The sequence below is a fragment of the Amblyraja radiata genome, chromosome 8 (genome assembly GCF_010909765.2).
Source record: "Amblyraja radiata isolate CabotCenter1 chromosome 8, sAmbRad1.1.pri, whole genome shotgun sequence".
Lineage (NCBI taxonomy): Eukaryota > Metazoa > Chordata > Chondrichthyes > Rajiformes > Rajidae > Amblyraja > Amblyraja radiata.
This window is the reverse complement of record NC_045963.1, coordinates 30,021,709-30,044,384: the sequence shown is the minus strand read 5'-3', so window position 1 is coordinate 30,044,384 and position 22,676 is coordinate 30,021,709. Positions and strand designations below refer to the sequence as shown.

At 49.2% G+C, this 22,676-nt stretch overlaps 1 protein-coding gene across 7 annotated transcripts in view; it reads left to right on the top strand.

Annotated features, from left to right (window-relative positions):
* Positions 1-22,676, top strand: part of clip4 (CAP-Gly domain containing linker protein family member 4) — a 253,766-nt gene that overhangs the window by 32,810 nt on the left and 198,280 nt on the right. For all 7 annotated transcript variants that reach the window (XM_033025474.1, XM_033025478.1, XM_033025476.1 and 4 more), the window contains exons 3-4: positions 518-657; positions 2,912-3,005. In XM_033025474.1, the coding sequence (XP_032881365.1) occupies positions 518-657; positions 2,912-3,005 (234 nt within the window). The remainder of the gene's footprint in view (positions 1-517; positions 658-2,911; positions 3,006-22,676) is intronic.

Genomic DNA, 22,676 nt, shown 5'->3' with positions numbered 1-22,676 from the left:
ATTAAAACACAAAAGTACTAAAAAGTAAATGAAACACTGAAGAGCTAATTTGATTAATTGTTCAAAACAATTTCTTCACATTTTTTCTTGTTTTGCCATCATTTGAAGAACAACTGCTTTTCTGTGTCATAGGTCCCTATTAACTTCCTTTTCTCCTTTTCCCTTCTCATCTCCACCTCCATCTCCTTCTCCCAACTATTCTGTCCCTTCCATCTCCTCCTCTCTCCCCTTCTTCTTCTTCTATGCAATGTTCCCCTCCTTAGCAATAATTCACAAATAAAAACTTCCTTCTTTTGTTAAGTTCTGTTGACTATAATAATTAAAAAAAAGTAATCAAATTGGGAAGCCATTGCTTAGGTTGGTAGAAAACATTTAGTCGAAATGTGTAAAGGAAGGACCGGAATTTGACAGAATTTGTAAATTATCAGCACATATGGGTTTGATGCATTTCGTAATTTTGTTTTTGCAACATTGACGCAATACAATTGCTAATTTTATTAAATGTTTTCATTTTTAGAATTTTCCTTCTTTGATCCACAAGACTCAGCATGCAAACGAATCCTACGCGATCTTAATACAACTATTCCAGAATTGTTTGCTATCTTGCGTCAGTGGGTTCCACAAGTGCAGCAACAAATTGATGTGATTGGGAAAGAGGTAATCCACAAGTTGCCTTTTCATCATTACTATGCATGGCTTTTAATCACGGTGTTCCTTGTGTATTACGTGCAAAGCACTTGAAACTCTCAGGTCATACCACAAATTATTTGATATATGCAATTAACACTGAGTGAAGGGCTTTGTATAAGGAACTCGATCATAACAGCAGCAGAAAGAAGCCTGTATCCTGGCTTATTCAAAGAGAATTAATTATTTGTGAGTGTCAATTCCATCCATCCAGGGTTGCACATTGTACAAGGTTGAAGATCCTTTTGCGATAATCTTGAAATGACTGTCTCAACCCTGAGGCGAAGATTCCCTTTCACTGTTTTGTAATGTGAGAGCTTTAGTAATTAGAATGCATGGCAAGATGCTAAAGGCAGCTGATACACGACTTGTCTTTCAGCCTGCAGTTTACTTTTAAACATGTGATGGATGCTGTACAAAATCATCATCGTTGAAAACATCAACAGGCATGGTGCCTTACAATGCTATGTACGACAGTGATCACAACTTCTACTGAAGTGTGGATGGCCGTGGCTCGCTAGGAACTCATTCAAGAGAGTTTATTGTCATGTGTCCCTGATAGGACAATGAAATTCTTGCATTGCTTCAGCACAACAGAACATAGTAGGCATTGACTACATCATCTGCCCTTTGACAGTTCTTGAGGGAGGTGAATTCACTTTTGCCTTGAGTAAATAGCATCAAGTAGCTTGGGCAAAGAATTCACTTAGATTGTTGGCTTCCTAGAGGCCTAGAGAAAAACAGACTGCACATGCGGAACTCCAGTTTCAGGATTTCTTCAGCCCAGGAAAGCTTCCACTTTCTGAATATTCATATTTTGTGCTCAGTAGCAAAATATATTTGTGGTCAGCAACTGAGAAATTACATGACTCAATCATACTGTGACTGTCTAATAAGCACACCACATTTCAGCATGACATTGAAACCCTTGTCCCATAAGAGAGGGAAGAGTTTCGTGAGTGTGTTGTAATGGCAATGTGAAACGAGCTTGCCATGGCTGAATAGTTAAAGTCTGTGAAATGTGTAAGTTCTGACTGTTGGGAGGAGTAACATGTGCAAGTGTTGTTGTATCGTTGGCGGTGGATGACCTAAAGCTAACCAGATGGATGAGGCTTTTAATCTTTTAATTCAGCACTGGAACCTTGGAGCATTCACTTCCTCAGTTGTCAAGTCCCCTTTCTGGTTCATTTTGCTCCAGGTTTTGCAACATCTCGCTCCTGAAATCCAAATCCACATTCAGGGTGCTGAGGTCTATGGGTGGCCTGCTCCCAGAAACAGGAAACAATTACATTTAGCTGCCATTTCTAGATTTAGCTGCACTTACTCGGTGCAGAATATATTGAAATAATAGTAATAGCCACTAAAGAATCACTTGGGGGGTTTTTTCTGTAAGAGCTTCTAACATTTCCTGTATCCAGGCAAACTGCTCTGTGTGTGCAGTCTCAGCAAAAGATCACATTCCAAATTTTAGTCAGTGTATAAGCCTCGGGTATAATAAATATTAGTAGGATGAGGTTTTGTTTGTAATGTCTGATTACTGATGAGGATTATGTGATGGAATGCACAATATCTTAGTTAAAGGAGACACAAGGAACTGCAGATGCTGGTTTACAAAAAAGATACAAAGTGCTGGAATTATTCCAGCACTTGATGTCTTTCTTCTTAGTCCACTGGTGATCTTGAGCTTCTTGCTGCATGCCATTCGAACTCTCATTCCCATTCCTTTTCCAACCTGTCGATGTCTGTGGCCCCCTCCATTGCTAATAGAGGCCAAATATAAACAAGAAAAAACAACATATCATCTTCCATCCAGACATTTTGCAACCCTCTGGAATGAAAAGCGGATTATTTCAACTTCAGCTAACCTGTTCTTTATTTGTTTCTCATTGACGTATTTATGTCCCATTTTTAAAATGTCCTGAAAATGGTCAGTATTCATGCTCCTTATCAACAGACCAGTATTAACCTGCCTCCATGTAGACTATAATTTTACACATCACTCCTCCCCAAAGATCTGCTTTGAAAACTTAATTCTCCCCCAGTTCTGAGGAAGGGTCACTAACCCGAAACATTGACTAGTTTCCAGCATTTCTGTTTTATTTCAGAATCCACCATCTGCAGTTTTATTTGTTTCCCTCTTTAGTTAATTGTTGTGAGTAATTACGTATGAAATAAAGGGAATAAAAGAATCATCTACCATCTTCTTTCTGATATATTACTTAAGATTCTGAGTCGAGGATGCCATGTGAATGACAGAGATGGCTTGACAGATATGACACTCCTACATTACACCTGCAAAGCCGGAGCTCAAGGAATTGGTGAGTTGTAAATCAAATATTTTTAGTTTATTAATATTCTTCTTTGCACACTCAATTACTTCAGTGCATCTCATAACATAAGGAATTTTCTAATAGATGATTTCCCATTTAAGTAAAAGCGAATAACTTGAGTGATCAATATTTCTGTCAGGAAATATAGAAGAAACTAGACTAAGTGGGACCCGTTGGGTCCCAGCATCACACGGGAGGGCTGGTCCCCCAACACAATATTCCACCTCTCCACCAATTCCAATATTGGTGGCCAGTGGCGGGGAGGGGGGGGGGAGGTGAACAGATTATTGGGCTGGCGGCTCAGTCACTCAAGCCTATTGTGCTGGCAGCTCACTCACTCACGGCTGGTAGGCTGGCAGTTGACTCACGGCTATTCCTTGAAATTCCATTTCAAGTAGGGTGCAAGACCACCAAATTCAAGTGCTGTTTCTTACCACTTCAAGCAGGGTGCAAGGCCACCAAATTCAACTGCAGTTTCATACCATTTCAAGGAGGGTGCAAGGCCACGAAAGACAGCGAGTCGTGACCTCTCCCTCCTCCATCGTGCAGAGACTGAGCCACGCCCACACTTCTGGGTTTATAGTCCCTCCCCCCCTCTCACCAGAAGGGGTGTGGCCTTCATGGCATGATTGACAGGAGAGAGAATCTCAACATTTTTAAAACACTAATAACTCTTATTTTTCATCAATGGTAAAAATCCTCAGCACCTGATGAACGGAGGAGGACTCTGAGTAAGATGGCCAAAATCACAGCCGTATGTGGTAGCGTTTTTTCTAAAATCAATATAAAGCGCAAACAGGAAGTGGTCAAGATTAGACTTTTAATTATATAGAAGGAAAGGCAACTTTAATTAGGCACAAGCAACTTTAATTAGGCAAGGCAACTTCAATTAGGCAAGGCAACTTTAATTAGGCAAGGCAACTATAATTAGGCAACACAGCTTTAGCATTTCCAAACCAAAGGCAACACAACTTTAGCATTTCCAAACCAAAGGCAACACAGCTTTAGCATTTCCAAACCAAAGGCAATACAGCTTTAGTATTTCCAAACCAAAGGCAACACAGCTTAAGCATTTCCAAACCAAAGGCAACACAGCTTTAGCTTTTCCAAACTATATTTTCAAACCACATTAAGGGCACTGACAGGTCAGTAAAACAACTCACAGTTTAGTAGACATGTGTTCAGTGTTATTCACAGCTCAGACTGAGAGATGTGACCCCCTCGCTCCCCCATCCTGCAGAGACTGACTGAGGCACTCAACACTTCTGGGTTCCATAGTCCCTCTGGAAGGGGCGTGGACTTCAGGAGAGAGAATCTCAACATTTTTTAAACACTAATAACTCTTTTATTTTTAATCGATGGGAAAAATCCTCTTGTCCTGCGCAGCGGAGGGGGACTCAAAGATGGCCAAAAATCACAGCTGTAAGTGGCAGCGATTTTTCTAAAATCAATATACAGAACAAGAGGAAGTGGTCAAGATCTGACGTTTAGTAATATAGATAGTAGGAAATGTGCTTTTACTTAAATGCATTAACAATCTTTTGATTTCCTAATAAACCCTATGGATTTGGTGGACTCAACCCCATCCCGCAGAAGCACAACACTTGGCTGCCTACAAAATGTTGCCCTCTCTTCAGCTTGAGAAAACAAAATTTAGCATTTACCTCGGATTTGGCTGCACATAAAACTTCCCCCCGCATCTTGGCTTCATGATGACTTGTAAGCTATGATCTTAATTTGTGGTGTCAATTACGTTTGTGTTATTGTCCTGACATCTTTTCAACCTTGCTGCTAAGCTGCACCTTGCTTTCAGCAGTCTTCTCATAGGAGTGGAGTTAATCTGCCACATTTAAAAAATCTTGGAAACTCTATTTGAATGACGGTACCTTTATAAAGTGACATTAATATCTTATTAATGTTTTAATATCTGTTAAGTTCCTGGAGTGATCTCAGCTTGAACACTGGGAATGTTGGCTCAAAAATGGTCTGAATTGAGGCTTGGAACATGGGCTAACTGCACGGCCAGAGTTGAGAACCAAGAATGTAAACTAGACACTGGGGCTGGTAACATGTCATTTAAAGTTGGGGGTTGGGAATGTGGGTCAGTTGTGTGGCCAGAATCAGGGCAAAGAACCTGATCCAGTTTTGCGGCCTGAACCAGAAATGTGGTAGGATCAGGGGGCCAACAACATTAGCCAGGTGTGCAGTCTGGTCAACTGGATGGGTGCCAGGGTTTGTGAATGAGGCATGGTGTGTGGCTGGCGCTGGGTGTGTAGACGAAATTGAAGGGGTTCTGTGTCTGAGTCTATTTGTGAGTATGTGTGCATGTGAGAGTGAGTGCATACTGGTACGCCCACTAATTTGTAAGCATTAAATCCCATGCAGCAGATCACCATCTCCAATCATTTTGGTCTCCTTTACCATTGGAATAAGATCTCACCCTGTAAAGTCTGTGTTGTATTGGTGTGTAAGCGCCATCCCAGTTAGAAACTATGCATAGGCAATGTCCATTCAACATTGGGACTTGTCATATGTCCTGAAACAGAACAATGAAATTCTTACTTGCAGCAGCGCAACAAGTCAAGTCGAGTCAAGTTTATTCGTCACATACACATACGAGATGTGCAGTGAAATGAAAAGTGGCAATGCTCGCGAATTGTGCAAAAAACAAACAAACAAACTGCAAACAGAATGGAACAGAATCACATATTCACATATTACATATTTGTGGGAGGAAGTGAAGAAAAAGGAAAAAAACAGCAATTTAAAAAAAGACACCACACAACAGTAAAATGGAACTGTAAAGTTAGTCCCTGGAGAGATAGGAGTTAACATTCCTAATGGCCTCTGGGAAGAAACTCCTTCTCATCCTCTCCATTCTCACAGCATGGCAACGGAGGCATTTGCCTGACCGTAGCTGCTGGAACAGTCCGTTGCTGGGGTGGAAGGGGTGTCCCATGATCTTGTTGGCTCTGGAGTTGCACCTTCTGATGTATAGTTCCTGCAGGGGGGCAAGTGTAATTCCCATAGTGCGTTCGGCCGGACGCACTACTCTCTGCAGAGCCTTCTTATCCTGGGCAGAGCAGTTCCCAAACCAAATCGTGATATTTCCGGACAAGATGCTTTCCACAGCCGCTGAGTAGAAGCACTGGAGGATCCTCAGAGACACTCTGAATTTCTTCAATTGCCTGGGGTGGTAAAGGTGCTGCCTTGCCTTACTCACGAGTGCTGCAGCGTGTGATGTCCATGTCATATCCTCAGAGATGTGGACTCCCAGGTATTTAAAACAGCTCACCCTATCCACAGTATCCCTATTTATCTTCAGTGGTGTATACGTCCTCGGACGGGCAGCCAGCGCCCAGGGATCTTTGGGGTCCGCGCCGGTGAGGACGTCTTCGGGCAGCCGACCCAGGTGGGCCCACTCTATCAGGAGGCTAGACCTTGAACAGCGGCCGGCGGGGTAATGGGTGGGCTCACTCCCCGCTCCCGTGGCCGTCGGGCGGGCGTCGGTGATGCTTGGGACGGGGGGCTGCTACACTCGCAGCTCCTGCAGCAGCCAGTGGGGGAGCGGCGGCTGGTGGGGGAGCGACGGCTGACGGGGGAGTGACGGCAGCCATGGCCTGTCAGCTCCGATGGGCAGCAGCTGATGGGGGAGTGGCGGCAGCCGCGGCCTCTCAACCTCGGTGGTCGGCTCCGGGCAGGTCTTGCGGGAGAGATTGGTGGGCGTCACTCAAGGCCCAGACCGCACCCATTGGCCATCGCACCCCTCGGCATGGCCCACAGCCGGAGCGTCGACTGCGCCCACGGGCCCCACGGCCGGGGTGCCTCCGGCCCACAGCAGGAGCTGCCCTTGACCCTGCTTGCGCACCTTCTTGTAGAAGGTTAGCGCGTTCTATTCCTTCCTCCGGTTCTGGGGGTAGTCCTGTGGCATCAGCTGATAGACAGACCACTTACGGTCAAACCCTCGTCAGTGGTTACAAGGGCTGTCACGTGACGTCATGGGTTTAGGGGAGTGTCCTGCTACATAAGCATATCTCACCTTGAGATTAGCCGAGTTGACGGGTAGCTGAGCTCGAGACAACACCCACGCTCAGCTGCAGCAGCAATGACATAATTATGATTGAGGACCAAACTGTATTTCAAACCTATTATCTCACTGAATAAAGCAACTGTTTATTCACAATGTTTGGTGCCGCTACAAGGTCCCACATAGGAGATTAGTTGGCAAAATTAGGGCAAATTGTACTGGGGGTAGAGTACTGACATGGATAGAAAATTGGTTAGCAGCCAAAGAGTAATGATTGACGGGACCCTTTCAGAATGACAGGCAGTGACTAGTGGGGCACCGCAAGGCTCGGTGCTGGGACCGCAGCTATTTACAATATACATAAATGATTTAGATGAAGCGATTCAAAGTAACATTTGCAAATTTGCAGATGACACAAAGCTTGGTGACAGTGTGAACTGTGAGGAGGATGCTATGAGAATGCAGGGTGACTTGGACAGGTTGGGTGAGTGGGCAGATGCATGGCAGATGCAGTTTAATGTGGATAAATGTGAGGTTATCCACTTTGGTAGCATAAACAGGAAGGCAGATTACTATCTAAATATTGTCAAGTTGGGAAAAGGAGAAGTACAACGGGATCTGGGGGTCCTTGTTCACCAGTCAATGAAAGTAAGCATGCAGGTACAGCAGGCAGTGAAGAAAGCGAATGGCATGTTGGCCTTTATAACAAGAGGAGTTGAGTATAGGAACAAAGAGGCCATTCTGCAGTTGTATAGATACTTTCAAGAGAGAGCTAGATAGGGCTCTGAAAGATAGCGGTCAGGATATGGAGAGAAGGCAGGAACGGGATACTGATTAGGGATGATCAGCCATGATCACATTGAATGGTGGTGCTGGCTCAAAGGGCTGAATGGCCTACTCCTGCAACTATTGTCTACCTCAACGGCCTTAGATGGTTGATCCATAGAGTCTGGTGACTCTAGTTTTTGATCTGTCCCCTCCATTTGTCTCTGGCATCATGGCCTGCTGGGGGTCGAGACTGAGTATGTGGAGAGCACTGCCTCCACGGAGAGCGCTGTGAACCTGCACATAAAAACGACCTCTGGTTCTGTCTTAGTTGTGTAGGCCTGGTGCTCCAACCAGTGTAGCGGTTTCTGCCGCTAGCTTGGTAGGGATGATGTGCATGCCGGTCTTACCCACAGAGGGTGTCTTTACCACACCCACGGCAACCTTGTATTCCTCTTGCAAGTCTTTTACTTGCTTGCTCAAATCTTCTCCGAAAAGATCCTTTGCAGAATGCACGTTACTTGCCCTACACAAATGAGCATATTTTGGGTTCATCTCAGGCCTTATACAATCCTTGTGAATGCAATTGAGCTCAAACTATGCATTACACAGAAATACTAAGGCGTCTTGCTGCAATTCAGACAGTTGATTTCCATCCACCGACCATGCAAACGCCGTAATCCCTCATGAGAAATCTCTGAACTCGCTGGAGTTTTAAGTCTTTTGACTTTTTTTTGCCATTCAGATTGTCCCAAATGGTGTAATTAACCTTCGGAACATCAAGTGTCTGGTAGTTATCAGGACTAGCATACTTTTCAGCAGTGTCCTGCATGTTCTTCTCATTCAACTGGTGGGAAGCCAAGTAAACAATGCTACTCGTCAGTTCTTCCTCTAACGGTTCTCCGATTCGGTGGGCGGCGCGACTTTCGTCAGCAGCGGCCTCTGCAGTCCGTCTGCGTTTTTATTATTTTATGTCTTATGTTTTTATGTAGTTTTTGTTATTTTTGTTGGGGTATGTGGGGGGGGGGGGGGGTGGGGGTAACTTTTAAATCTCTCCCTGCACGGGAGACCCAACCTTTTCTTTGTCGGGTCTCCGTTGTCGTTGGGGCTGCAACGAGGAGCGGCCTCCAACAGGAAGACCGGGGGCTGTGGTGCCGACTACTCACCGTCGCGGAGCTGGCCGAGTCCAGAGCAGGTGGAGCTGTGGTGGACGCTGCTGCGACCCGACCCCCGGAGATTCGGAGGCTGCAACTGCGGGTTTGGCGGGCGGCGGCACCGGGAGCCCGCGGGTCCCTGGAGGGAGACCGCTTTTCAGGGCTTCCGCAACGGCGACTTCTCCCGCCCGAGTTGCGGGGTTGAAGAGCACCTGAGCGGGGCCTTACAGCACCGCCCCGCGCGGCTTGGAATGGCTGCGGGACTGCGAGCGCGCGCCGGGGGCTCTAACACCAAGACCCGGTGTGCGGCCTTGCATCACCCGGCGTGGCTTTAACGGCCGCGGGACAATTCGCCATCGCCCGCCGGGGGCTTTGACTTTGACTTTGACTCTGACATCGGGGGGGAGAGTGCAGTGGAGAGATAAGTTTTTTTGGCCTTCCTTCACAGCAATGTGATGGATGTTTATGTAAATTATGTTGTGTCTTGGGTCTATTTGTTTGTAATGTATGGCTGCAGAAACGACATTTTGTTTGGACCTCAAGGGGTCCAAATGACAATAAATTGAATTGTATTGTATTGTATTGTATCCCCGAGGGGATGGCAAATTTTGTCACGAGTGCTGACAGCTTTTTTGTCGTGAGTTAAAGCATCCGCTTGAGGGAATTCTAGTTCATTGTCGACTTCCCCGCAGTCAGTGTCTACCGCGTAATAATCCTCAAATCTCCCCGCCTCTGAGCGAGAGATATCATAATCCAGCCCTTAACCAGGTATTGCCGCCGCAGACATCTGACTGGAACTACTTGTATCGGTCGCATGTGTGCGGTGCACATTTCATTTGACCAGCCTCTCAATCAGGTTTTTCAGTTTTGAGAGCCGACAGGTGACATCCTCAATGGATGTTGAGGCAGTACCTTCCTGCCGAGTATTGTCCTTTTGGACATTTTTTGCCGTTTTGGCCTTGGTCTTCCCCGAATCTTTTGGAGCTTTTGCAGAAGTTGCTGTGCAGGTCGCGCCTGCTATCATCTCCGAGCTTGATAGAGACGGCCACCGACCTCTCCCATTGCCGTCATTTGCTGCTGAATTTTCAGCTGCCCGTTTCCCCTTGGTTTTAGGCTTCTCCACTCTTGGGACCCGAACCACCATCGAAATCAACAGCTCCTGTGAAACGTACTTTTCGACTTTAATAGTATATTACAGGGAAATCCCCGCCGTCCATTTCCCCATCGGGAATCTTGCGCCATGCGTCGATGTATTAATGCGCATGCGTGCTGGTGGGTTCTTCATGTAGTCTTGTGTTGAGACTTTGAAATAAAATTATGGATAATGCACAAGAGCAGATCATTTATATATTTCAGACAATTAAAGCTGTTAATTTCCTACCAGAATTTATGGTGTAAAGAAAGTTATTGATTATTGTCGGGTTGGACCGGAATCTGGTTGTACCCTCGCACGAGGTTCACCTTGGAGAACACCGATGCTCTGGCCAGATGAGTATTGTAGATTGATGGTGCATGTGAGCCAATCACACACAAGCCAGCACCACTAACTCCACTTCTCCATAACACTTATACTAACACCCCGTTCCCGGCACTTCAGTTCGAGCAGCCAGGATGCATTGATAACCTGTTGTTCTAAGTGCTGCTAAGTGCTCATTAAAGATGTGTTTAAATCACACAATGACTTTGACTCATGTTTACATGGTGTCAGAAGTGGGATTCGAACCCACGCCTCCAATTGGATCCACGAGGGATTTAACCTTTTATATCCTGAACTTTGATTCAGCCACCCTGCTTGGCAATCGTGCCTGTCAGGAGCTGGGGCTGATTCAGCCACCCTGCTTGGCAATCATGCCTGTCAGGAGCTGGGGCTGATTCAGCCACCCTGCTTGGCAATCGTGCCTGTCAGGAGCTGGGGCTGATTCAGCCACCCTGCTTGGCAATCGTGCCTGTCAGGAGCTGGGGCTGATTTCCTTTGACAAAACTGTCCACAAGCTGCAAATTTCATTTGACCCGCTGAGGAAATTCCCTGATCTTTTCGACAACAACCTAGGCAAGTTGCCTGTGGCCTACAAGATTATTACTGACCCCGATGTGACGCCCGTCATCTGAACCCCGCACCGATTGTCATTTGCCATGACTGACAGGGTTCACTCTATGCTGAAGGACATGGCCTCCATAGGCGTAATTGAAGCAGTCAGCGACCCCATTGCCTGGGTCTCGACCATGATTGCCACATTCATGAAGGGAAAGAACGAAATCCGTCTGTGCATCAACCCAAAAGACTTGAACACTGCCATTAAGCGCTCACACCATCCCATGAAGACTGTCGAGGATGTTGCGGCAAAGGTCGGAATGGCCACCCTCTTTTCTGACCTCGATGCAAAGAACTCTTTTTGGCAGATCCCGCTGGACAAGAAGTCATCAAGCCTCACTACATTTGCCACCCCATTCGGCAGATGTAAGTTTCGGAGAATGCCATTCGGAATCAACTCCGCCAGTGAAGTCTTCCAGAGAACTATGGAGCAATTATTCGAGGGCCTACCTTGTGCTATCATTGTTGACGATATCCTCGTATATGGCAAAGACGTAGCAGAACACGATCACAATCTCAGGCTCATCTTGGAGCGTGCCCGCAAGATCAACCTCAAGTTCATTCCTGACAAGTGTAAGTTCCGGGTTACAGCGGTTTCCTACGTCGGCCACATCTTTACTCCTGATGGCCTTAAACCCGATCCAAAGAAAGCTGCTGCCATCACAGAGATGCCTGCCCACTCAGACGTGAAAGGCCTGCAACGTTTTCTGGGCATGGTAAACTATCTCGAAAAGTTCATACCAAACCTCAGCGAATTATGCTCCACACTGCGGCAGCTGACCAAAAAGGACTCTGCATGGTCATGGTTCCTGCAACATCAGGCCGCCTTTGATGTTTTAAAATCCAAACTGACCAGTTCACCTACCCTGATTTTTTTCGACTTGAAACGTCCGGTGACGATCACCTGCGATGCCTCGAAATTTGGGCTCGGAGCAGCCTGCTTGCAACCATCTGCTGATGGCACCCTACTACCTGTCACTTATGCCTCTCGCTCCATGACTGACATGGAGCAGCACTACGCGCAAATCGAAAAGGAACTGCTGGCTGTCGTTTTTGCCTGCACCAAATTCCGTGATTTTGTCCTTGGCAACACATTCACGGTCGAGACGGACCACAGATTCAGATTCAGACCTCGTCCCCAGTAAGCAACTGCGTACCCTGGCCGCGCACACTGCCGCTGACGATACGCTTCAAACGCTCTCCTCCATCATCAAAACAGGCTGGCCTGACAAACGATCCGACACGCCCACAGAGGTACAGCCGTATTTCCTGGTACATGATGAACTGGTGGTACAGGATGGTGTTGTGGTTAAGGGTCACAAGGTGGTGATACCCTTGTCGCTACGAGATGAATACTTCAAAGAAGCACACAGCGGTCATCCAGGGGCCGACTCCACACTGGCACGCGCTCGTGGTCTGTTCTACTGGCCGGGGATGGCCGATTACATTCGGGACCGCATAGCCTCCTGCCCCACTTGCAACAACCTTGCGCCTCATCAGCAGCGGCAGCCCCTTCTGCAACAACCACCACCAACACTGCCCTGGACGTCGCTGGCGGCAGACATTTTCGAATGGTGTGGAAAGCACTACCTCGTTCTGGTCGATTCCTTTTCTAACTGGTTTGAACTTGACGAACTGACCTCCCTCACGTCTGAGATGGTCATCAAGAAGCCGATGAGACACTTCTCCGCCTATGGCGTTCCTGTTTGCCTGAGAACCGACAATGGTCGGCAGTTCACCAGCCACATGTTCCAGCAGAAAAGCAGCTGTGGCCAAAGTTGAGGGAGAATGTGCGAACTCCATGGGTGCGAATAGCGCTCCCGTTCACCGCGGTGAGGAGGGGGCCGCGTTTGCCCGCATGGATGTCATCGATGGAGGGAGGCAGCTCAGTCACCTCTGTCCCATTGTCCACGAGGAACCGACCCCCGGTGCGGCGATCCCAGGCGAAGACGCGATGAATATGGCCAGCCGTCGAAGGAATCACTGACGACCGGCCCCTGCGTTTCCCGGGAACGCACGGGGGGGGGGGGGGGGGGGGGGGGGGGCGACATTGCCTGGCTGCAGCTCCCCAGCGGCGGTAATAATAGCACCAACCCCCTCTGCTGACATCTGGTGGAATAGCAGGTGAAGTTGGCTGGGCTGCACTCTGCTGGCGTCGGATGGAACTGCCGCGGGTCGTGCTGGAGAGATGTGCCTGCGCTGGAATGCCTGATGGCGGCCGGATTTTGCCGCGGGGGTCATCCGGTAGCAGCGGAGACGCGGTTGATAGCGGCCCCGACCTGCTCCGTGCCTCCCAACGCTGCGTGAAGGTCGGCCAGCGCATCTAGGTCCCGCTGACGGGACATCCACAGCTGGTCGGCGCGCTCAGCCTGCGCCTGCATGTCAGCAAAGGAATCGGTGACGAACTGCAGGCGGATGTCAGGCGGGAGCTGCTGAAGGTAGGCATATTTAAATAAAAACAGGGCTCGTGGTCACCCATAAGGGCGAGCATGTCCTCCAGGAGGGCCGACGGCCGGCGGTCACCTAGGCCGTCCATTCGGAGAATCTGAGCTGCCCTCTCAGACTCGCTAAGGCCTAATCTCCTTATAAGCGGGTTCTTACGGCCCCTATATTTGTTCGTTAACGGGGTGGGGGGGGGGGGGGGCTAAGGTAAGTCGCCTGGTCAAGAGCACTGATCATGTAAAAGTACTTAGTTTCATCTACCATCACCCCTCGCAGAGCAAACTGTGCCTCTGCCTGCTGGAACCAGATATCAGGCTCTTCGGTCCACAAAGTCGGGAGCTTCAGCGCAATCGCGTTGTTTTCCATCACGATACGTGATGAACGTCGGGGACACCAGTTGTAGTGGCCTGGATGAGGTCAGGAAAAGGCCAGACGCCAGGCAGGTTCAGAAGTCATTTTTAATGAATCATGGGAAACACAAAGAACGCCCGCGAGCAGGACCCGTGAAACCCTGGGGGCAGACAATCGTCCCTGTCCCTCAAGAGCCGAGGGGGATGACCCAAGGAGTGGCCTAACCCCCAGGGACCGCCACAATATGAACTTATTTCATCTATTTATGTAACATGAATGAAAAGAATCTCATTGATGTGATATTAAGGCTTATCTTTCAACCAGCTGTTTATAAATCAGCTGTGGTTTTGAATAAGAACAGTACGTTCTCCCCATGTTTTAGTTGGCATTTATCTCTCAAACAAGATCACCTGGTCTTCTGTTTATTTGCTGGTTATTAATGCTGCTGTGTACAAATTGAGTGCACTGGTACACCCTTCAGGTGCAGTGGAACAGCATTGAAACAGCACTTCATTGACTGTTAAGTGCTTTGGGAGGTTCTTGGACAACAAAGATTGTCCAGAAAACTTTGTTAAGCATCTTTATTCTAGTTATTTTACTGGGTACAGTAACATAGTGATTATGTTCATAGAACCAGAGTACAAATCCTACCATGGCAACAAGGAAATTTATTTTCAAGTGTTTAAGTAAAACAGGAATGAAAATAAAACTCATCTTGGTAACAATAACTATACTACTGGGATTGTCATAAAAACCTAGCTGGTTCACTAATGGCTTTCAGGGAAAGATATTTATCAAATAAATGTAGCCATGACATTAGACTCACCAGTGTGGTTGACTTGTAGTTGCCTCCCCAGTTCAGGAGCAAGTAAGAATAGGCAATAAAAGTAATTTTCTCAATGGATATGTGGCATGTCCTGAGACAGTCAACGATTATTTAGTGTCCTGTTATAATCCTGTGTACATTAAAGAGACAAGTCCCATAATACCATACTTGATCCAGACATTTGAACCTCTTCATGCATCTTCATCTGAGCAAGAGACCACAAGGATATTTGTGGTCCACAGTGTGATAAAAACATATGGTTATGTAGGGGTTTTGTTTTTCCCTTTACTCCACAAAAGGATTCCCCTAGGTTCTAGACCTCGGAATTATGGTGGGATATGATAAAAGGTTGAATTGACCAGAGTGTGCCGATGAGAGAAAACAGAAACCAAGATGGACTCAAAGCAAGTCTAAAATTTACAGGCTTTATTAAACAATGAGAAATCGAATCTCACCAACACTACACAATGCGTGGCTAAACTTATGCTTTAAACTAAAACTATGGACGAAAACTATCGGGCACGTCGTAAAACTTACTTTAACACAAGTTACTTGCAAGCATACTCCCCCTTGACCTTTCTCCCCTCAACCTCCTATTTCGGGAAATTCACCAGGTCACCAGGATACTCACAGCGAAGTCGATGCAGGCCCACGAGCTGTCCAGCAGAGCAGGAAGAGCAGGAAGAGAGGGAGAGTTCTGGCTTGACTTCGGCTTTTATACCTGAGCTTCCTTTGAAACCCCCAGGTGGTCCTCTGGATAGAAGGGGTTCTTTTGATGTTTCCCAGTTTCGATCTGGCATGAACAATAGGCTTCCGATGATAAGGGGTTTGCTGATGTCATGATCCCTCAGCCTGATCGTTATCATCCCCGATGGTGATTGTGCTTGTGCTGGCCTGTTTACCACCGTCTGCTGAGGCTTGGTTCCTCCCTTTGTGTATCCAAGAGAATCTCGTTATCTCCGTCTCAGCCTTTCCTGTTCACACCGTTGTGTGATGTCCAAGTCCACAGGCCAGACGGGTTTGATTCTTGATGTGTATTGGGGGGGTTTTTTCCGTTGCAGCCAGCAAATTTGTCTTTTAAGATATCCATGTGCTTATTCAATTTCTTCCATAATTTTGGAGGATTTGCCCAAATAACTTACATGCCCCTACGACACGTCCAGGCTCGCACGGACCGTGTCGATTGACAAAGTTAGTGGGCAATCCTCCAGCCTCAAGAGCTGTAAACACTCCTGGTGAGAAGGTGAAATTATGTACCCCGAAAGCCCCCTTAATCGCTAAACTAGGCCCTCGAAGCACATTAACTTACACTATACACCTTTTACTTTACATCAATCCCACAAACCATACAGTACCCTCACGACCATTCCCTGAAAATGCAGGGATTACAACTTATGTACAAAAACTATTGCACTAGAGTACAGACATTTTACAGTGATGGGGTGTCGTTATGGTGACGTCGGGCGGCTCGATTTACCAGCTGTTGTAATTTGGCCATCCTCCTCCGCCTTTTAAATTTGCAATTAATGCATAGCAAATACACCACAATTATCATCTGGCAGATGATCAGAACATGGGACACGATGCGGACCCATGCTGGTACTATGATCCAGGACTCCAGGTCCCACCAACTTGGAGACTTGATCTCTTCGATCTCCCTGGCGATATCCAGAGTCTTTTGTTCCAGGGAGAAGAAGTGTTTGTGCGACAACTCGACCGCCACCAGCAACTCTTTTAATTTTTCATTCACTGGGGGAATATCATACCCAAAATGGGCAACATAGTCAAATAAGTCAGTTACATTTTCTCGTACCGAGAGGTGAACCGAAGAAGGTTCCGGGATGGGTAATATTCGCTGCTGTGCCACATGGACTTCTGCCCTGGGTTTAAAGCAGAAGCTGCTGTGCGGTATCGGGCACCACAGCTGTGATCCGTGCTGATACCGCTGGGCACTTGTGGTGACACAGTACGTCCCACTGCCTATATACGCCACCTGTGGAGGGACATGGTCTGCCGCCATCGCCTCCATGGTGCAGTTTATAGGCTGTGCCCCAACAGTCCTGAACCCACACTGAGGCCTAGCCTCAGCGCCCATGTGCTGGGGACACAGGATTACCTGTGCTCACCGGCTCCGACAACCCAAAAGGTCAATGCCTGTCACAGCTTGCTCCCTCACTATGACATAGGGTGGGACCTTCCCGTAGCGAATATGCACCCCCCCACAAACAACTCCCACGTTCTCCACTCGGTACAGAGGAGCTGGTCGTGCCGAGGTTCCCATTACCGGGATTCGTACGACCACTCCCATTATGGTGTGATTGGATTTTCCGCAATCCACCGGTACCGGGTAGGCCTCGGAGGCCACACGAAGCTGACAAGGACTCAAAGTGCTGTTATAAGGGTGTAGCGCTGCTAGGTGCTGGTTGCTTATCCAGGAGGGGACCCGACCTTGCCTCAGGTCTTCCAGGTTGCTCCTCCCCTCCCCCAACAACCACGCACCATACAGCCCACACACCTCATTCTGTGCAGCCTGATCGGACGCATTCCGGTCCTCTTTAATCAAAGCGTTTATCGTTTTTGCATGTGTATCCAATTGTGCTATGATTTCTTTTAGATGTAGTCATTGCCACCTCTTCGTGTAGTCCCGATCCTACCACCGCATTTTCCTCCCCCAGAACCTTTCTTAACTGGCCCTTCAACTGATTGATCTGCAAGGCCAGTTCTACGTTGTCCATGCTATTAATAATAGACGTCCCCGTGTTAAATGCTGTAAACCCGTCATTAACCACCCCTCGTCTTTGCCTAAGTGAAATCCCCTCCCCCGCGGTACACCTCTTCTATGTCGATGTCCCCAAAATCCAGGTTGTGGAATTTCTGGAACATGTCTTTTAACAGTGCCTGATATAATAATTCCGTCTCGCGGGGGCACCATGCGGGTACTCCTGTGTCCCCGTGACGCGCCACGCACATCCGGAGGCACATCGTTGCCATCATCCATACGGCGGGGCTACTTATCTGGAAAACAAAGCAAAACACCTCCTTGCCTCCACAGAGCTATCTGCCTAATAATGGCATTTGGGGTTTTGATATTGTCTGTCGTGGTCTACCTTTCCACAGCACATCCCTTCGATCCCGTACTGTCTGTCCCTGTACTCCCCTGTAGCTATACAAAACCTTATATCTAATTACCAAACACTACATCTACTTACACACAAACCAATGCTATATACAACGCCACCCGTCTCCGGGTGGCCAACTCATAACTGGTCCCCGTCACGCTGGGGCCACCCCTCTGGTGGGCCCTCCCGTGCAGGCCAGACCTCCTCCTGTCGAGGGGCCTGACTGCCCCTCACCTCCCTTTGCACTACGGGGTTTTGAGTTACCCCTACGTTCCCTGTGGAGACTGGGCTCCCTCCAGCCGCACTCCGTAGTGCCCTGTTTCGGCCACTCTCCTTCCCGGCCCTCCTGTGGCCGGCCCCAGCCCTAGGTTTAATTAGGGATGGGGACCACCTTACTGGGGGTTTAGGGACCCTGTCACTCCTACGTCTGACCGGGGGTTCCCACACCAGAGGTGATACCTCCATCTCCTCTGCTTCTGCTAGTTCTGCCTCTCTTAGGCAGTCTACGGTACCTGCCTGCGGAGGGCTGGAGTCAGCCTCCTTCTCCGCTGCTTCCAGTCCTCGCCCTGGAACACAGCCGGCTACTTCAGGCTGACTACCTGTGGACTCACCTGGCTCCCCTACGGTTTCCACATCAACCCGGGTCTGTTCCTGATCCTGTTCTCTGACATGTACCCCTTTCTTACTTTTCCCTGCCCTTGTGGGGTCAAACAATTTACACTGGTTGATGTGGAACCATTTGACTCTACGGGGAAGCTGAATGGCATACACCATGGGACTGGCTTTGTCCACTATGTTGTATGGGCCCGCATACAAGGGTTCAAACACCCCTACCCTAGCATATCTCCTGACCATTACCTGGTCTCCCACTGCCCACTCGCAATGCCTGCGAGGCTCCAGCAGTAGCTTGTTTCTTTGGTGCTGGGCCCCCATGTTTCTGGCTGCCTGCCAGTGAACCTGTCTAAGTTGTTCAAATAGCCTCTTGGCAAACTTGTCCCGGTTCACTTCCCTGAGCTGTCCCTCTGTTAGGGCTGGGACCATAATGTGCATTGGCGTTCTCATGACCCGACCCGTCATAAGCTCATGGGGAGAGTACCCCGTACTCCTGGACTGGCTGGCCCGAATCCCCATAAGGACCAGGGGTAAAACCTCCACCCACCGGTTGGGTGAGTCCCCTGTTTCCTTCCTTATCCTTTCCTTTATTGTCCGGTTCAACCGCTCTACCGGACCTGAGGACTGGGGGTGGTAGGCCACATGCCACTTGGCCTTGATGCCCAGTATTCTAAGGGTGGACTGCATGACCTGTCCCGTGAAATGGCTCCCCTGATCTGACTCCACGAACTGTGGGAGTCCCCACCTGGTGAACACCTCCCTAACCAGGATTTTTGCCGTACCCATAGCGGTGGCTGCTCTGCAAGGGAAGGCCTCTACCCATTTTGAGAACACATCCACAAGGACTAAGCAGTACTTGTAACCCCCTTGAGCGGTTGGAAGGGGTCCGATGTAGTCGATTTGAATCGACTGCCATGGCCCCTCCACCCTCCCGATGTGTCCCATGGAAACCTTCCTTTTCTGGGGGTCTGGGTTGTTTGCTGCGCAAACCAGACAGCTTGCACAAAAGTCGCGAACATCTTCCCTGAGCCCTGGCCACCATCCTGCCATCTCTACTCGCTGCCATGTGGTCTCTGGCCCAGGGTGACCTGCCCCTGGACCCTCATGGGCTAGTTTTAAAAATTCCCTTCTGTACAGGGAAGGCACTACCCACTTATCTCCCTTGAATAACATGCCTTCCTTCACTGACATGTCTTTACCCCCATACGGTCCCTCTGTTTTCTCCTGCCTGCAAATGGCTGCTGAGGCAGCCTTTAAAATAGGGTCTTGTGCCTGGACCGTGGTCAGGTCCGGAGCCAAAACCACTCCCGCACTCTCCTTTTCACGAGGCTGCTCCCTGGCTGCAGCTACCTGTCCTTCCTGATAGGGGTCCCATGCTTTCCCACTCCTGGCTCCTTCCCTGGCCAAGCCATCCGCCCTCTGATTTCCCTTTCCCCGTGGCTCCGTTTTGGAATGGGCCTTCACCTTATGGATATATCTATCCCCGCCCTTCCCTACGGCTGCTACAATCCTCTCTAATAGTGGTTTAGTGGTCAGGGGCTTCCCGTCTGATGAGGTGTACCCTCGGCGGGACCAGATGGCCAAATATTCCGTGCAGGAATTGCATGTGAACATGCTGTCTGAACATATGGTGTATGGAGTGGGGAAACGCTTGGGATGGGTCACCACGTACATTACCGCCGCCAGCTCTGCCTGCTGGGCGCTTAACGTATGTGGGAGTTTAAGAGCTAGGGCTATCTCTGCCTCGGGGTCCCAGATCCCACAGCCCGTGAGCCGTATGCCCTCGGACACGAAACTGGACCCGTCCACGTATATTTCCCTACCCGTGGGATGTAACCCTGCTCTAAGCCCAAAGTCCACCTCCCATACCCCTTCCACCGAGCAATGGTGTGGCTCCCCTGGGTACACCAAATTGGCTGCGAGCTTGGGCTCACATAGCCTCTCAACCCGTAAGGCCATTTGGGAAAGGAGAAGGGTCCAGCGAGTGATCCTCGCACTGCTAACGGTCCCATCCTTAATCCGACCGTCCAGCAGCATCTGGGTTGGGGTATGGTGGGTCAGGAGGGTTATGGGGGACATTCTTATGAAGACCTGTACCTTCTTCACTGCCCAGTATGTGGCTAGCAGGTGCCGCTCACAGTTTGAATAGGACCTTTCTACCTCTGTGAGGACTCTGGAGGAATACACCACTGGCCTTAACTTGCCGTGCCGTTCCTGGAGGAGCACTGCGCTCAGGCCATCGCTGCTTGCGGCTACCTCCAGGAAAAATTCCTCCCTGTAGTCAATGGCTCCCAGAGCTGGGGCCTTTTGCAGGTCCCGCTTCAAATGGACGAATGCCGACTCGCACTGCTCATCCCACTCCCACTCTACCCCTTTGCGTAGCAGCCGGTGCAGAGGTGTTGCGGTCGCGGCATAGTCCTCTATAAAGTCTCGGCAGTAGCCCGTGACTCCCAGAAATGATCTTACCCCCCCCACGTCCATTGGGACTGGGAGTTCCTGCACTGCCTGCCTTCTTGCTGTATCGATACCCCTTTCTCCGGCCCTAAGGGTCAGTCCCAAGAACTTTACCTCTTGTAACCCTATCTGTGCCTTCTTGGGGTTTATTTTTAAACCGCTCTTACAGAGCAGCTTCAGCAGTTCATTTACTAGGGGCCCATGTTCCTCACTGGTGTCTGTGAATAGCAAAATATCGTCCACATACTGGACGATCTTGTGGGGCTCACTAAATTCCTTTAAACATTCCGCCATACATTGGTGGAAAATGCTGGGGCTATTGTGGAACCCTTGGGGAAGACAGTTCCACGTGTACTGCTGCCCCTTGAATGTAAAAGCAAATTTGTACTGGTCTTCCTTCCTGACTGGGATAGACCAGAAACCGTTCGAGATGTCTAGCACCGTAAATACAGATGCAGACGCTGGAATTTCTGCTAATAGGTCTGCTACAGCTGCCACAGTTGGTGCGCAAGCCGGAATATTCTTATTCAGGACCCTATAATCTACCGTGGCCCTCCAGGAATTGTCTGGCTTCCGTACAGGCCAGAGCGGTGAGTTCACGTGGGTGGCTATGGGCCTCAAAACGCTTTGCTTAACCAGTGAACTCAAGGCGACTTCTAAGTCAGCCTCCGCTTCTCGGGGAAAACTATACTGTTTCTGCGGTCGGGACATGGGATCCCCGTCTATCCTGACCTCTGTTCCTGTGACCCTTCCACAGTCGTGCTTGTGAGTAGCGAATGCGGCCAAATTTCGCTTAACATGGCCTCGATACTCTGTCGGGGTCTGCCTCACTAGGACCTCTAGATCGTACCCCTCTCTGGGCTTCACGACACACAGAGCCCCTCTCTCTGATGCCCTCTCGATGACCATTAACTCCTTCTCTCTCTCAGCCCCTTCTCCTGCTATGCCCCACAAACAGTGGTTCCTCAGGTCCACCAGGACCTGGTGGGCCACTATAAAGTCGGCGCCTAGTATCCCCTTTCCCTCCTGCTCCCAACTCATCAGGACGCATTTCCACTGCGCCTGGAGTGCTCCTAATTGAATGGACAAGGGAACAGAGAAAAACCCCGTCTTCTCATTTCCCGTAAAACCGACAAGACTATAGGGTACCCCACTAGATAGAGGGGATGTACGGGGATTGTCCATGTGGACAATAGTACTGGAAGCACCTGTGTCCAGCAGGTAACTCCCGACCACATCCTGGACCTCCATCTTGACCCAGGGTCTCCCACATGGGCCATACTCTAATGGGCATAGGAATGTGGGCTGTTTCTCTGGCAGTCATAAAGGTGCCGGGGGTGCGGATATGGGCGTGCCCTGGCCTGTTGCCATGGCTACCTGTCCGGATCCTCCCGCCTTTGACTGCAAATAGGTAATTAGATCTCTTACATCTATTGTTACCTCCGGGGCTGGGTTGGCCGTTACCGGGGTCCTATCCCCCACTGCTCTACTTGGGTTTCTGCACTCCCTCTTGTAATGCCCGGGCTTCCCACACCCATAGCACACCAGCCTCATCTCGGAAGAGGTCTGGCTGCCTTCCTGTTTCCACTGCCTCCTTTTGGGGGGTGCCGGTACTATTTCGTGCACCTTGCCCTTGAAGGGCTTCTCCTCACTTCTCTCTCCATTGCGGTACGCAAGGGTGAGCTTCCTGATCACCTCCGCCTCGTTAAGGTTTGGGTCAGCTGGGTCGAACCAGTGCTCGGCCCTTGCCCTAACTCGCGGGAGGCAATTCGCCACCAGAGTCTTCAGCCAGTGAGCTGTTCTCCCATCTAAATTCT